At 37.8% G+C, this 15,914-nt stretch overlaps 1 protein-coding gene across 10 annotated transcripts in view; it reads right to left on the bottom strand.

Annotated features, from left to right (window-relative positions):
* The window catches only part of THADA (THADA armadillo repeat containing), a 313,009-nt gene that overhangs the window by 231,850 nt on the left and 65,245 nt on the right, over positions 1–15,914 (bottom strand). For all 10 annotated transcript variants that reach the window (XR_003794967.1, XR_003794966.1, XR_003794968.1 and 7 more), the window contains one exon: positions 1,460–1,592. Coding sequence is in view for 7 of the 10 variants with exons in the window: in XM_029232473.1 (XP_029088306.1) it covers positions 1,460–1,592 (133 nt within the window). In the remaining 3 variants the exon portion in view is untranslated. The remainder of the gene's footprint in view (positions 1–1,459; positions 1,593–15,914) is intronic.

Genomic DNA, 15,914 nt, shown 5'->3' with positions numbered 1-15,914 from the left:
GCATAGTTATGACATTCTTCCCAAGGCTGGGCTAAGAAGGTGCAGTTCTGACCCCTCTATCACTATAACCAATATGTAGTACCAGTTGGGAACCAGAGATGGAGGCACACAGCACAAAGATGCAACCAAACCTTGCTGTTGCATTAACACATGTCCTCAGACAGACATATGAGGCAAAAACACACTAGGTCAGAATGAATCAGAGGCAGGAGAGTGACCCACACTGGTCCAGAACGGGTCAGATCAGAGAGGAGTCGATTCCTGAAGGTCACCAAAATCTACCCAGCAGAACCACCTCGGTGATCTCTATGCCAAATCAACCTCCACGACTGGTGCCCATTGTCATAAAAATCATGACTCTGCGAATTTGAGGGAGGCATAAGAAAGGGAAGGAAAACATGTTGGGGCACTAAAAAACAGACTTCATTTCACTTATTTTCATTGCTTTTTTTATATCACCCCATTCCTAGATTTTATCTTCCTGAATATTAAACAAAGATCATTCAGGTCGGGTCTGATTTAGTATCGTGAGGACTTGGTTTTTATTCTTTGGATTCATAATGGTGACAGCCTCTTAATTTCAACACTGTGGAAATAAAATATTTTCTTATCGAGTAGCAATATCTGAGTATGCTGATATGAAGCAATCTTTAAGGTATAACATTAAGTGAAAAAAAGCAAGAGACAAAACAGTCTCTTGTGTGGAGTATGCTTTCATCTGTGTTAATAAAGAAAACGCACACACACACACACACACACACACACACACACACACACAGCAGGGTGCCTGGGCTCAATTCTTAGTGCTGCTCTTACTATCCTTGTGGCCATTAGCAAATCACTTACCTAACTTTTCTAAGGCCCAGTTTCTTCATCCACAATATACGGATGATCATAGGACCTACCTCATAGGCCTTGAGGAAGGATTAAATGAGATAACATATGTGAAATAACCACTTATAAAAGCTAGCTACTATTAGGATTAGGATAATTTTATGCATGGATATTTTATAGAAGGATTCAAAAGAAACTGTTAACACTGGTTGCCTACAGAGTCTTAAGGGTCTTTGACATGAAATGAAGAATATTTTTTCTAATTGAGAAAAAAAATAAAGGGCAGCAATGCGCACTTCCTGGAAGTGAGCAATGAATGCACCACAGCGATGTCTTCCTACTTCACACACAGGCGGAAATCTCTACCACCCTCTGTTCATATTACAAGACTGACCTCTTAGAGGGTTTGTTCCAAGAAGAGATCTGTCACAGGAACACACTGTCCACACATTAAAACAAAATCACAAATGCTATAGTACTTGTGAAATGTACTATAGAGAAGACAGAAATGTCCCTTATGCAATATGCTCACTCATATGTCAGGGGGGTTAGAATACACTATTATCAAAAGACCAAAAACAAACAAACAAAGCCCCCAGCTATGATCCTGTAGATAAGTATCTACCTGTATGTAGAAAGGAATTCCAGCGCTGCGTCTTGTAGCACAGAGTTTAGATGAAGGATCACTGCATCTAATTTCCTCTAAAACATTCCATAACCACTCTTCCGGTAGCTTCTGCAGACTCAAATTAGGGCACCTAAAAGGCGTATATAAAGCAAACATTTGGAATTATCAGGTACCAAAAAGTAAAAGCATAAACCATCGATATACATTAACACTGTTAGGAAAGAATAAACATCCTTACATTCAGAGGGAGGGAAACTAAAAAATGTCTCACTTTCCATTTTTCACCTACTTTCTTCTTTATGATGGGTCTTAGCATTTGTAGCTATTATAGATTCCATTTCTTACAAAAGCATGAAAAGCATGTGTCTTGTGTGCAAATGAGCTTTAATACCTAGGCCTGCACCCACGCCCAAAATGTTCTGAAGGTTAATCAAACTCTCACCAATGTTCTATATTGCAAAATTCAAGATTTCCAACAAGCAGAACATAACCTTATAGTTTACTGTAGTTTATATTCTACAGTTACAGAGATTATACATATTCATATACACATTTTTGAAAGTGTATTTTAGTAATCATTTTAGCTTTCTCAAGTGTGGCCTATCACAAATAAAATTTTCATCCACATCCTATGGAGAATTCATAAAGCAAGTTATTTGGAAAGAACCTCAAACATTTTAAAGTTATTTGGACATTACTGTTAGTAAGATTCTGCTGTACTATGTTAACTGTTATTCTAGAGGGCTTAAAAACATGTGACTTTTAAAAAATTTTTCATCTTATGCCCTAATATACAGTTATATAACATTATCCTAAGAAATAGCATATTTAATGTTAGACAGGCACAATTATTTTAGAAGGATCATAATTGGATTTAACTAAAATTAATACGAAAATAAAGAGCTAAAGTCCAAAGGAAAAATACTCTCTTTTTTAAAATGAAGAAGACAGTCTTCAGCAAGATAACTGATTTCTAATTTGTAGAGAGAATTAGAGCTCTTAAAAACATGTGGGTTTTTTGTTTTTTTTTAATTGAAGTATCATTGATTTACAATGTTGTGTTAGTTTCTGGTGGGGACTTTTTTTTCTTTATTTTAGTTTGGTGTTAAGATAGACAACTTCAGTTTCTGACTAACATTCCAAATAGCAACTCAAATTTAGTTGTTTATGTCTTATATAGAACAAAATATACATAAATAATACTACTTTGAAGGAGGCATTTTTTAAAGTTTGACATGGGCCTAAAAAACATTATTTCAGCCACAAATGTTACAACCAAATCTCCCTACTCCCAGCAGGCCCTGTGATTTTAAAGGTTCTCTTTTAGCCTGGCTTAAAGTCTATCACCTTGTTCCTGCTTCTTCCCCCTCAGCTCCCTCAGCCATAAAAACCAGCCATCAACAGACTGAACCACAAAATTAAAAGAGATTCAAAGGCAGAACAACCAAATGCAAAGTGTGAACCTTGTTTAGATTCCAACTTGAAAAAAACAAATGTAAAAAAAGATACTTTGAAATAATACAGATAGTTATGTATATATTAGATATTATATGACACCAAGGAATTATTTATGGGATGTGCCAATGGCATTGGGGACATGGAAGAAAGTATTTTTTAGAGAGGCACACTGAGGTGCATAGGAGTAAAAATAACATTTCAGGGATGTACTTTGTAACACTTCAGCAAAGGACAATGAAAGGGATAGATGAAGCAAGTGTGGCAAGGCAACTGCTTGCCTTGCCAAGCAGTTGGCAAGGTGGTTCATTACATTATTCTCCCTCCCTCTCTCTCTCTCTCTCTCTCTCTATATATATATATATACACACACACACACACACATACACATATACGTGTGTGTGTGTGTGTATATATGCTTGAAATTTTAATACACTTTATATGTTTGTAATTTATGTTTGAAAATTTTAATAAAAAATCCATTTCTATGTTTGAATTTTTTATAATAAAAATAATCCTCCCACACTTACGTTACTTACATTACTGAAGTTACTTCCCAATCACTGGGTTTGTATCTTTTAAAAATTATGATAAATGCATCTGTTTCATAGAATAATTTCTCTAGTTTACTACTAATATTGCCAATGTGGTATAATCCTCACACAGTTGCCCAGTCAAAAGCTGAAATCTAAATCCCTAGGAGTTGTTATTTAAGTGCTAATGATACAGTTATGGATTACTGCTTTTTTTGCTCATTTTTCATGGTCTTTTAAGCACATTTGGGTTAATTTACACCACAATGGGTGAGCAGAGAAAAAAAAAAAGAGAGAATTAAAGCAAAGTCACCTTTCTGTGATCTAACCATGCAAGAAAAAGCTGGAGTCACAGAGGTGAAAAAAGAAGACTACTTGATCTAAGGTTATCTGTGGATTTCATTTACTTATATTTTCTTCCCCACCACAGGACCACTGGCAGTGAAGGACTGGCTTACAGATAATGCTTCAGATGAAGGTTAAGTATTCCTGTAGGAATTCACTATGTAAGAAAAACGAAAGGGGAAAAGGAACTGCAGGAGATGGGGATACTCAATGAAATACTAGGACAACAAATACTAGTTCAGTAATGCTCCTCCTCCTCAACGCCGTTCCCGGGCCTCCCTGAGCTGGCACACAGAGGTTCTAGCAAAATCAGCCAATCTGAGAAGGCAGGCAGGTCTGGGATCAGAGTGGGCCACCTCGCCAGGCATCACCCTTCCTTGCCTGAACTTACAGTGGCTCTTGACTGTTAAGAAATCTTGAGCTAACTCATTTTCCATCTTGATCAAATCTTCCAGTTGGAAAGGTCCCCTATGTCCTGGCTCCAGCCCTCCTACTTGAATCTAACCTTAAAAATTCTTCCAAATTCCTATGCAGACCTTCTGTTCTAGTAAGGTTGTTCACTTTGCAAATTGCAGTTCTTTGTTGATCTGGAATAAACCCATTTTTGCTGGAGAAATAACTAGCAGTCTATTTGGTTTAAGTCAATAGCTGATACCTCAGATCTGCTGGGTTCTAGCTCTAGAAGCAGAAGCAATGGCCAGGAAGTCAGTTCCTGTGGGGTAACTTGCCTACCTCCTAGGAAACAGGGAATTTCAGTGGCTTCCTCTCCCATGAAAGGTTGTAAAGGCTACTGCCAGAGCTGCTTGGGGATAAAGCAGTAGGAAAAGCCATGGGTCCAAGGGAGACTCTATCAACCAGGCTGATTACTAACTAGGTGACCAGATCTGTGACATCCCCAGTATCACTGTGGATGGAAGATCCAAAATGCCACTATTTAATCTAGCTCCTCTGCTAGAAAGGAATGAGCCTAGAGAGAGAGAAATAAATAAAACAAACTAACTAAAAAGCCTCCCAATCATAGCCAACAAACCAAAATTCAAAACAGAAATAAGGTTTTTATTAAAAAAGACATCTAAAAAAATCAGTAATTAGAACATAAATTCACTCTACATGAAGCTTAATTTTATGGAGCAGTCTGACAAAAACATTAAAATAACTGCTTAGATACTCAAGAGCTAAATGAAGGAATAACTTTCACACTATTTTTAATCTAGCAAAAAGAGATGGCGGGGAGAGAAATTAAATAATTTACCCAAGGTTATATACAGCTAACAAGTGACAGAGAGAGAACAAAAATGTAGATTGACACCAAAGCTCTTGCTTAATAAATTAAAGGCATTATTTCAAGGTGCCTGTCCTAAATGCTCAGATATACATTTGGTTTGATCTGGTTCATGATAGAGGTATTATCAACTCTCTTACTATTTGCTTCAGTAGGTTTCCTTCAGTCATTTGGAAAAAAGATCTATTAAGTACCTAGTAGTTGCTTGGCACTATGCTGTGCCCTAGGAAAGAAGCAGTAGATAAAAATTCCAAATTACACATAATTCAGGAAGCAGGTTCCTATGGATCTAGAATGCATTACCAGAGTATATTGTTTTTAAGGACTGCCTTCCTAATCACGTTTTAGTCAGGTTACCGTTCAAGTTGATTTCAGTCCCTGAATATCCACCATCAGAGTAGGGGTTAAAATAGTTTTGAAACAAACTGGTGATATGGATAGAAAGCTAGCTGGAGAATCAAAATATCCTACAGAAAATCCACTCAGCAGACAACCTACTTGTGACTGACTTGAGGTAAACTGTGTCACACTCAACTCCCTTAGATGACTGGGGACATTTATTACTGTTAATAAACTGTTTTCTTACATTAACTGAATGACTCATCGCCGGCCTAAAGAAATTACGTCACCTTCAAACACAAAGCAACTAATTTCACATTTTAAATGTGAAATACATTTAAAGCCGATATATGAAGCAAAATTCCCAGAAAATTATCAAAACTCAATTGCCAGGAAATTAATTATGTGTAACCTCAACTGAGTAAAGATTAAGCCTCTACCAATATCTTCATTTCCCAAATAATAATTTACTTACCAAGCTGTTATCACTAAGAGTTTTTTGTTTGTTTGTTTTAGCACAAGAAGGAAGTAAATTCTTTCCCTTTCCCCTAAACACACTTTTACTTTGTTAGGTTTAAGAGCAAGTCCAAATGAAAATTCATTCAAATAAATAAGTTATCGGGTACAGAAAAGTAAATGTCAATAAAAACAAAGCTACTTATTTACTGACGGTTAATAAACTTTTACCTTACCATGGTTCCTTATTTTTCATTTACTAATTATTTAAATAATTCTGAATAATGCGAAGAAAAAAAGTGAGTGTTTTTGGAACAAAACCAGGATTTGTCCCTAACCTTGATACGGAGTAAATGATGTGTATTTACTCAGGCTCAACATCATCAGTCATCACCATTATCATCTGAATGGAAACAGCTATAAACAATAATTTCAAAAATAACAAACACAGCCCGGCTATTCAGAACAACACACTTAGATACCTAAAACACTGCATGTCATATATCAGAGTGGATGATACACAGGCAACCAAGGGGGGAATGATTAGTACTGGTCTGATATACAGTACAAAGACCTAAGAGTATTCCTTCCTTCATATGGATGAAAACAGGAAACTGAAAAACATGTACCTTTCTACATTAAAAAAAAAAAAAGTGAGGTTTCAGGGAAAGTAGAAGAAAGATAATCTGATCATTTCGGATATCACTTCTAAACCTCTACCATATTAGTGCTGTTATGAGGAATTCGAGTTTTCTCACTCACCCAAGTCCAAAGTTTTGCAAAGCAAAGCTTTAGCTGCCTATAACATAAAAAGCAGGTCAGACTATTGATTTTAAACTGGAGTCGGGAGGGGGGCTATACCCGTATACTTGGAGCAGTCATATCTTTTAGATTTAAAACAGAAAATTATCCACAATGTAAAAAAAAGGTGTTTGCTTTCACAAGTTACATGCTTTAAATATTCCAGGCACTAATCTGAAACCATCCACTGATGATACTTAACAAGCTGATCTAAGGTTCCAGGTACAAGTGGAAAAAGAGTCAGGAGGATAAAGGCAGCTTGGAGAGAGAGAGCACACTTCCTGGGAACAGAAACTTTATTTATTTTATATTCATGTCGTTTCTTGTTTGTCCCATCCAGCCCTTCTCCCCTCTTCTATGCAACTTCATAACACACACATATACACTTTATTTGTTGATCATCATAAACCTACTTATTAGGGTCCACACATATTAATGTCTGTTCAATTCCCAAGATACCTTTTATTTTTATATCCATTTGGTTGGAGGCTCTCAGGAAAAAAAAAAAAAAAAATTTCCAGGAAGCACAAGATCCTGGCTCACAAAGCCCGACGTATTTGAACAACCTCATTCAACTATCATATCATTCTGTTGTTTAAATACACCAAAGGCTTTTTTGCATTAACTGTTCCCATTGCTTGTAAAGCTCTTCCCTTCGAAAGCTGCTGCTTCTTGTCATCCAAGCCTTGGCTTACTTTAGTGTAGGAGGAAAGAAAGACTTTTCCTTACTACCAAACTTTATCACATCAAAATATATATCGTTATCTGACAGTTTATTATTTTGTAGATAGCCTTTAAAATATAAATCCATGATATCAGAGACACACTCTGCCCTGTCCACTTCTTTATTTCCCAGCACCCAGAACGGGGCCTGGCATCCCAGTAGGGAGCTCAATAAGTATCTGCTGAATAAGTGAACAACTTATGACTTGCCGGCTCCATTAAGTGCACCATTCTAAAAGCCAGGCTGACAAACCAAGAGGATATAGTAACTGGAAAAGAAAGTATAAACAGAAGTGCTTTCTAACGACAACAGGTGCCGCCATTAGAGCCAGCAGATGACTCAACTCCTTAGCTTCCTCAAACAGGTATGAACACATTCAGAATCTCCACATACCAAGGTCATAGCACTGATATGAAGATATTTTCTACTGAAATCCCCAATCAAAATCAACTGTTAGCCTAAATACTATCCCAAGAGATCGTTTTTTCCCAATATTCAAGGAAAAAAACCAAGGATAGGGTTCAAAACCCAGTAGAGGGTTCCAGTTTGTATATGGTTTAACCAAGGTTTGTACGGTTGTGAACATGGGGTAGAAAGATGTTTCAAAGAACCAATGTTTCTGAATTCTAACAAATACAACATTTAATCCTAGACTATAATCATTTCCCTTCTCTCTTAAGGCTCTTTAGGAGACCAGGCCTGTGCCTTCAACTATTTCCTCTGTATGGGTGACTCTCAAATATACACCTCTAGTAAGAGTGACCAGTGTCCCTGCCAGCCTGGGACAGAAGCGTTTCCCAGAATGCTGGACTTCCAGTACTAAAAAATTGGAGGAGTCCGAGATCACCCTATCTCCAACTCTGACCCCTCTCCCCATCTCTTGACCTGTATTTCCAACTGTCTGCTATCCCTTTAGGCAGGCTCCCAACACCACTGCAAACCTGACATGTCTAAAGTATTATCCTGCCTCCGATCAGGCCCTTCTTCCTGCCTTGCTTATTTTGTTAATGCATTAATCATTCTTCCCATAAACCGGGACAGAGAGCTCAGTAAGCGGCCTTTTTTCTTGGTCTTCCATTTCTGCCCTGTAAGTAATCTAATTGATTTCTCTAATACCAAAGATTAAAAGGCTAGGCTAGAAATTCCTCTAAGAACAAGAACCACATTTTACCAATATTTTACCCTCTATAATGCCTACCTATCACAATTTCTTACATAAAGCAGGTGATGGATGCTCTTATGTTGAACTGTTAACTCTGAAGCAGAATGAAGTTCAAAAACACCATTTGGATTCTAGTGCTGGCTCTGTCACCAACTAGTTGTGTGGCTATGGACAAATCACTTGATTTCTCAATGCCCAAGAATGAAAATAAAATCATTGTAAAAATGCTTTGAAATTCAATGAGATATTATTACCTGGGTTACTATTTCAAAGAGAGAAAGCAATGACCCTAAATTACATAAGTACCCAAAGCTCCTGATGTGACTGTCCCCAAAACACCTCATCATGGCCTCACACAAGCTTCAGTCCCTTGTTCAGGTCTTCACATGCCTCTCTTAGTTCTACGGAGTTAAATGTTTCAAATTTAGATCCTAACATATGTCTCTAGGTTCACAGCAACTCTGGCTTACCACATTGTACTCTCAACGGTCAGAGTGTTTCTAACACAGGCACATAGAAGATGTTCAAGAAATCGCTTGTTGAATAAATAAATAAGGACCCACTAGTGTTGACGCCAGCTGCTGCATATTAGCTGTCCTTCTGTTAGGCACATGATTGAAAAACCAGGTGTAGAAAAGAAGGGCTAAAATCTGTAAGGCTCCTCAATGGTGAAGTCACTGTGCCTAGAAAAACACAATAGCCTAACCTAGAGTTCTGACTGTTCAATGAGCCTTCTGTCTACTCCCCAGCAAGGAAAGATTACTTCACAAGGAAGTGATTTCAAAACTCCAGAGTTGCTGGTGTTTATGATAATGAAGGAATTGAAAGGTAAAAATGGAACCATGCATAGCTCCCAAGAACAATGCAACGAACTCTAGCTGTTTGTTTTGGTTCCTCATCACACAATCCAGGGGGCAGCAAGGAAAAGGGCAAGGTCCCTGAGTGAAACAGTCCATGATTGGCTGTGCCAGCTCCATGCACTCAACAGCCCCAGCCGTGGGGAATTCCAAGCCTGCTTGGGTTAGCGAGTGCCTCTCCACTAGAAGAGCAGACATCCTCTTTGTCCGAAGGCTCTTTTGTTTTATTTCACTCCCATGTCAAATTAATACAAAATATACAGTGTCTTTAGTCTCTGAGTACATCATAAAAATTGGAACTCAAGGGATTCAAGGTTCTTCATAAGCAAGCCTCACTAAATGTTATTAACCCACAAAAGTCTCCCAAGAGATCAGTTTACCAGTTCTAAAGGAAGTTTACTAAAAATGTATCCAAGTTCCCTCCATCTTTCATACCCGAAATCCCCAGGCTTTCCCAATCAGGAACTAGAAAGCAGTATTGTACCATGAGTAGAATGCTCAGAATTTAAAAAGGCCTTAGAAAGCTGGATTCTCTTATTTTATCAAAGAGGACATAGCAGCCCAGAAAGATTTACATGGTTTTCCTAGTATCAACAGAGCTGGTAGGTAGAACTCAGTTTTAACTGGTACCTCAATATTCTTTCCTCTACACTCAGAGGGAGGCAGTGGTTAAGGATGGGGGTGTGGGAGGATCAGACCACTCTGATGTTCCTGCTCTTCACAGTCAAGAAACAGTAGGCATTAGGGGCTTCCCTGGTGGCCCAGTGGTTAAGAATCCACCTGCCAATGCAGGGGACACGGGTTTGAGCCCTGGTCCAGGAAGATCCCACATGCTGCGGAGCAACTAAGCCCGTGCGCCACAACTACTGAGCCTGCGCTCTAGAGCCCACGAGCCACAACTACTGAAGCCTGTGTGCTTAGAGCCCATGCTCCACAACAAGAGAAGCCACCGCAATGAGAAGCCCACGCACCGCAAAGAAGAGCAGCCCCCACTCGCCACAATTAGAGAAAGTCCGCGTGCAGCAATGAAGACCCAACACAGCCAAAAATAAATAAATAAATAAAATTTATTAAAAAAAAAAAAACGAAAGAAAGAAATAGTAGACATTAAAAAAAAGGGGGGGGCTGACAGGAAAGAGGCGGGAGGTGTTTTTTTTTTTGTATTTGTTGGTTTGGTTTGGTTTTTCTATGCTAAGTGCTATAGCTTGAGTCCCTACCAAAAGTAACAGAAATGAACAGGCCAGTCCATGGCTGGTGTGTCTTTGTGTTGTCTTGAGAAGATCACTGAAGCAAATTATTGTTCTATAAACAGATTAGTCCAATTTCTATCCACAAAGCTATCTCACTGGTAGTGGGTAAGTATTCTAAGATAAGCATAAAACCCAGACTGAAATCAAATTACATATGCTGTATACCCAACTAATTGGTCATTAGACTATTTTGTGCCAATAAATCAGGTTCCCTGACTACAGAGTGGCTCTCCAATGGCTTCATCCATCCACCTAAGGATGGTAACACAGAGCTATTTTTTGTTGAGTTCTGATTAGTTATATTACGATTGTTAATTGAGAAATGTTACCTTCACTTCCTCAGACTCTTTCAGTATTGTTACTTTTCCTAACTTAGAGATTTTTTTCCAAGCTCCTATTATTTCATAAGCTAAATTCCCCACTCCATTCATTCTTTGGTCAAGTATTGTGTTTATTATTTCAAGGTCCGTGTTTATTATTTCAATTAAACTGAACAGTGACAGATGTGCAGGAAGGTTGTGTGCATGTACATGCACATTTTAAAAACAGGGAACATAGCCCTGAAGCATGGAGAAATTTTAAGCCTGAAAAACGATTTGCCCAAATGAGATCCAGTGAGAAAGCTACATATCAACAGCAGCCATCTTAACCTCCCTCACCACCATCAAATATTGCTGAAGTTTACTGCAGGCTAAAACATCAGGGGGCTATTTTGAAGGCTCAGCTGCGGGCACAGGCAATAGTAACGATGACCAAATATAAATTGAATTACCAATCAGAAAGCCATGTGGGGAAGGGCAAGATACAGTGGATTAAAAGAAGTGGTTAGAAGGATGTAACAAATTGTTGGTTCTCTTAATATTTAATACAACCATTGCCTGAGATCAAGGAGGAAAAAATTAATATTAAAAACTCTGGAACTTTACTAACAAAGCTGAGATAGAAGTTACTCACTAAGAACAAGATTCCTTCATTACTGAGTCTAAAAAGACTGAGTATTATTATGAGAACTTTAAAAATGATTATTCAAAGTTCCAGAAAGAAGGTAATATCTTACTCAACTACGGAGTGGGCTTAAAAATAAAAATCCAAGGGTCACAAACCAAAGACACAAAGTTTTAGATTTTAAACATTAAGACATTCTAAAAAATAAATTAAAAAGAAAAAAAATCATTAAGACATTCTACTTTTCCCCAAATCCTTTTTTTTTTTTTTTTAAAAAAGCAAGATAGATCTGAACCACTGGACCAAATAACATGTAAGTTGGAAGGGGTGGGGAGAATTGGAGTTAAGTCCTAGTATTTTTCTTTAATTTATTTATTTATCCCCAAATCCTTTTAATCCACTATAGAAGTGGGAAAATTAAAGGATTTTTTTCTCTATGTAAAGTATTAATATGGTTTCCCAGAGTGGATGATCACTTAGTTATTCTTTATTTAATTATTAATATTTCAAATAAAAATCATAGGATACTCAGAAATAAAAAGTGTCCTAGACACATCTGCCAAAGGAGATGAAAATAAAGGCTTAAACAAGATTATATGTTTTTTATTTAGAGTTGAATGACTTTTTCCCCAAACCTCATATATTACATTCTACATTTATTTCTTGCTCAACTGCATATTCTTTAGGGACTTGGTCTTTCATTCTCCAGTAGAGTGAAATTATTTTTTCATTATTTCAAAGTTTCATAAGAAGTCTTCTGTTGAATTTGAATTGTAGTAGCTATAATTAACTGATGAAAGTTGAAATACATATTTAAATTACTTCTGTCCACCATAATTGTTGACATCCATGAGTCAGTAGTAGCATTTTATGACAAAAATTGCTAAATGTCAGCAGTTCATTTTTCGGGCCAACAATGTGAGAATGATTGTAATTAGTGCAGCAAATATTCATAGGTTAAGCTACATTTCAATAAGCAGAGCAATTCAAAAAAATGAAGAGTAAGGCAGTATCAGGTACTCATGAACCTCCCTTCTAGATTTAGAACTGTAGACAACAACTTAATCCCCTTAGAGTTAAGCTTTTAATTTATGGCTGAACAAATGAAAACTAGATTCCCTGCTTGGCACCCTAGTTTAGAACTCTGTTTATTTTCACTGAAAGAATAACTTAAAGTACTAAGATTACAGAGCATAAATAAGCAAATACGAATTTCATCAGAAACCTGAATTTACAGTGATAACTTTAATGCATTTAGCCACTCTAATCAAGTGCTTAAGCAGGTAATTATGCATAGGCAGGTGATTATGTTTTTTAAAGAGTGCATGAATATTTCATCAAATTCTAAATAGAAAGGACCATATAAGAAATCAGAGTCTAGAAAATTAACTCAACATATTGTGTGTGTGCGTGTGTGCGCGCAAGTGTTGCTTTCAAAAAATTCCCAGAAAAAAGAACAGTGTCTTCCATTCCTATTTATTCTTAGATGATTGTTTAATAGTGAAGTCAATTTACATTTGAAGACATTCTGAATAATCCTGTTAAACACCAATTCAAACAATGTGGCTCTTGTTAAACTCTTCGGTTATTTACCCATTAATCTCTTTAAGTGTTTGCTTCCTTAACACAGCTGTAGTTCAAGAGGTGGCCAGCAGTTGGCCTCCATTTCAGTGGATTTTCCTGAAAGCCCAGATTTCTTTCTGCAAACTTTAAAACACTGTATGCCTAAATAAATTTTTCATAACTTAAAAACTTTCAGAAGGATCCAAAAGAAATACATTTGCTTTTAAAAATAAAAACCAAACAAAAGGAAGCCACACATACTGCAAAGATGTTCTCCATAAAACATTCTGTTCAGCAGATCTGAAATGTCTCCAAAGGGATCAAGAACCACTTGGTTTGGAAGCAACAGTTGAGAACTCATAACAGGTTGGTTAAAAGCCAATAGTGACAGCCATGAGGAGATCTTTACAGCAGATTAGGCGTGGCTGAGATACCAGGCACTGGGCCTTGCCTCATCTCCCCACTCCATTTATTTGGAATGCCTTCAACTGTACTTTCAACTACAAAGTACAGTTGTTCAAAAGCCTCTGTCCTTGGTCCTCTGTTCTCTTCTCCTTTTAAGCTCTTCCCTAAAGACTGCAATCCTACTAGCTATGATATTTATGAAGACGGCATAAATCTACATCTCTGTTTCTGCAACAGCACCCAAACTATCCCCTATCTCCCAGTTCTGACTTAAATATTTCCACCAGGATATGCCACCATCATGTCACACTCAACACATACAAAACAAATGTGTTCATCATTATCAAAGTAATCTCCTCTTTCAGTCTCCTTGCCTTTGGTAACATCAATCCCACTTTTCTGGTCACCAAAAATTAAACCACAGGAACAGTCGTGGACTCCCTGGGGACCTCTATCACACACATTCAGTTTACTTCACGTGGCAGATTGCATTCTTCAAAGATGGCCACCACTATATCTCCCATCCCACACATATTTCTACAATACAATCTTGCCACTTTACCATCAAATGGTGAAGTTTAATTCCTCTCCCCTTGAATCCGACTGGCCTTAAGACTCATTTAGAACCAAAACAATGTGACTGAAGCAATGCCATGAGACTTCCAAGGCTAGGTCAGAAAAGACCATGAAGCTTCTGCCCAATTCTCTTGGAACAGCCTCTCTGAAGGAAGCCAGCTGCCATATAAGAATTTCAGCTATCCCAAGACTGCCATGCTGAGAGGCCACACGCAGTCCCAACTATGCCCTATCTTCTAGCCATCCCACCAAGGTGCCATAATGTGAATAAAGCTGTCTTGGACCCTCCTGACCAGTTCATCTGTCAGCTGAACACCACCAACTGAGTTCGATAAATACCCCGAGGAGAAGAATCACCCAGCTATGCACTGCCCTAATTCTTGACACATCAAACCATGAAATAAGAGAAGTCCACAGCTTCTCTTCTAAGCATTCAAAATGTCATGTGTAGAGTTGTTACTCTGTGGGGATAAATATTAATTGAGATGCCACTTCTTTCCCTCCATTCCCAGAGCCATTGACTCAGAGGAAGCTCTCATCACCTCAGCTCTAGATTGTTAGAGCCGATGCCAGTCTCTTCTCACTACTATCTGTCACTACAATCTATCTAACCTAACACTTCCAAAGGAAACACTACATTGATGCACCAACACCATAACCAACATCAATCTCATAATGTTCTACATTTGTAGCAAGTTTAATAATGCAAAAGGGTCTTCATACATAGGTATCTTACTTGATCCATATAACAAAAGCCAGAGAGATCTGTCAACAGGGCAAATATTCTTTTCCTTACTTTATAGATGAAGAAATCAGAGGCTGAGGAGAGTAACTTGTACAATCTCATTGCCAATAAACAGAATGGATTAAGTAGAACTAAGACCTCGTGTCATAGATTATTGCTATTTCTCCATTCTACATGCCTCCTATGATCTATTTCAGGTCGAAAATGTTCAATCCCTCTCTCCATCCCTACTACAGCAAATCTGTTTTCTAGGTATCCATAATTTGACCTCCATCTATCCAAATGCATGATATTGCCTAGTAACTCTACCACCAGCACCACCACCACAAATCAGCCTGGCTCATTTACTCACCTAACAATATGCCATGCTGGTTCTAGCCTCTGAACATTTACTCATAAAGTCTCCTCCTTTCTCCTCCTATCTACTTAAACCTTACTCATGCATTAGCACAAATTCCACCTCCTCCAGTAAGCCCTCCCAGCCTTTCTTTGTTGCTTTCTCTCTGCTATGCCTACAGAATTTGTAAACTTCACCCAAATTTTGACAATTACATTGGCTCATCTTGTTCAAGTGTCTTGGTTTCACTTTCCAAGCTGGTATTCAGCTAACACACATCCATGCAGACAGCAATCTTGGGTGCTTACAGCCAGTGTCTGTTCTGACCAGTCAGTGCCCATGACGTACCATTTGTTAAATATTTTGAATTTCATCCCTGCTTATTTCCCCAACTAAACCATACGCTCTTTGAGAACAGGAACCTTGTCTCATAAAGAAGTATTATATCCTCCAAGCCAAGCACAGTACTAAGCACACAGCTAGTGTTCAATATATATATTTGTTAATTGATTTGAAGGGAGGGAAGTGTGTTGTTTTGTGAGAAAAAAATATTCTTAAGTCATGTCTACACTGGAAAGAAAGAGCTGCAAAGACAACAAAATATTTTCAAGATCAGCAGTTTAATGTCAAGGACATTTTTTAATGTATCATTTAAAGATATTCCGTGCAGCCCATAA

The sequence above is a fragment of the Monodon monoceros genome, unplaced genomic scaffold (assembly GCF_005190385.1).
Source record: "Monodon monoceros isolate NGI ecotype Baffin Bay Population unplaced genomic scaffold, NGI_Narwhal_1 Super_Scaffold_19, whole genome shotgun sequence".
Lineage (NCBI taxonomy): Eukaryota > Metazoa > Chordata > Mammalia > Artiodactyla > Monodontidae > Monodon > Monodon monoceros.
The sequence above is the reverse complement of the archived record's forward strand: the minus strand, read 5'-3'. Positions and strand labels throughout refer to the sequence as shown.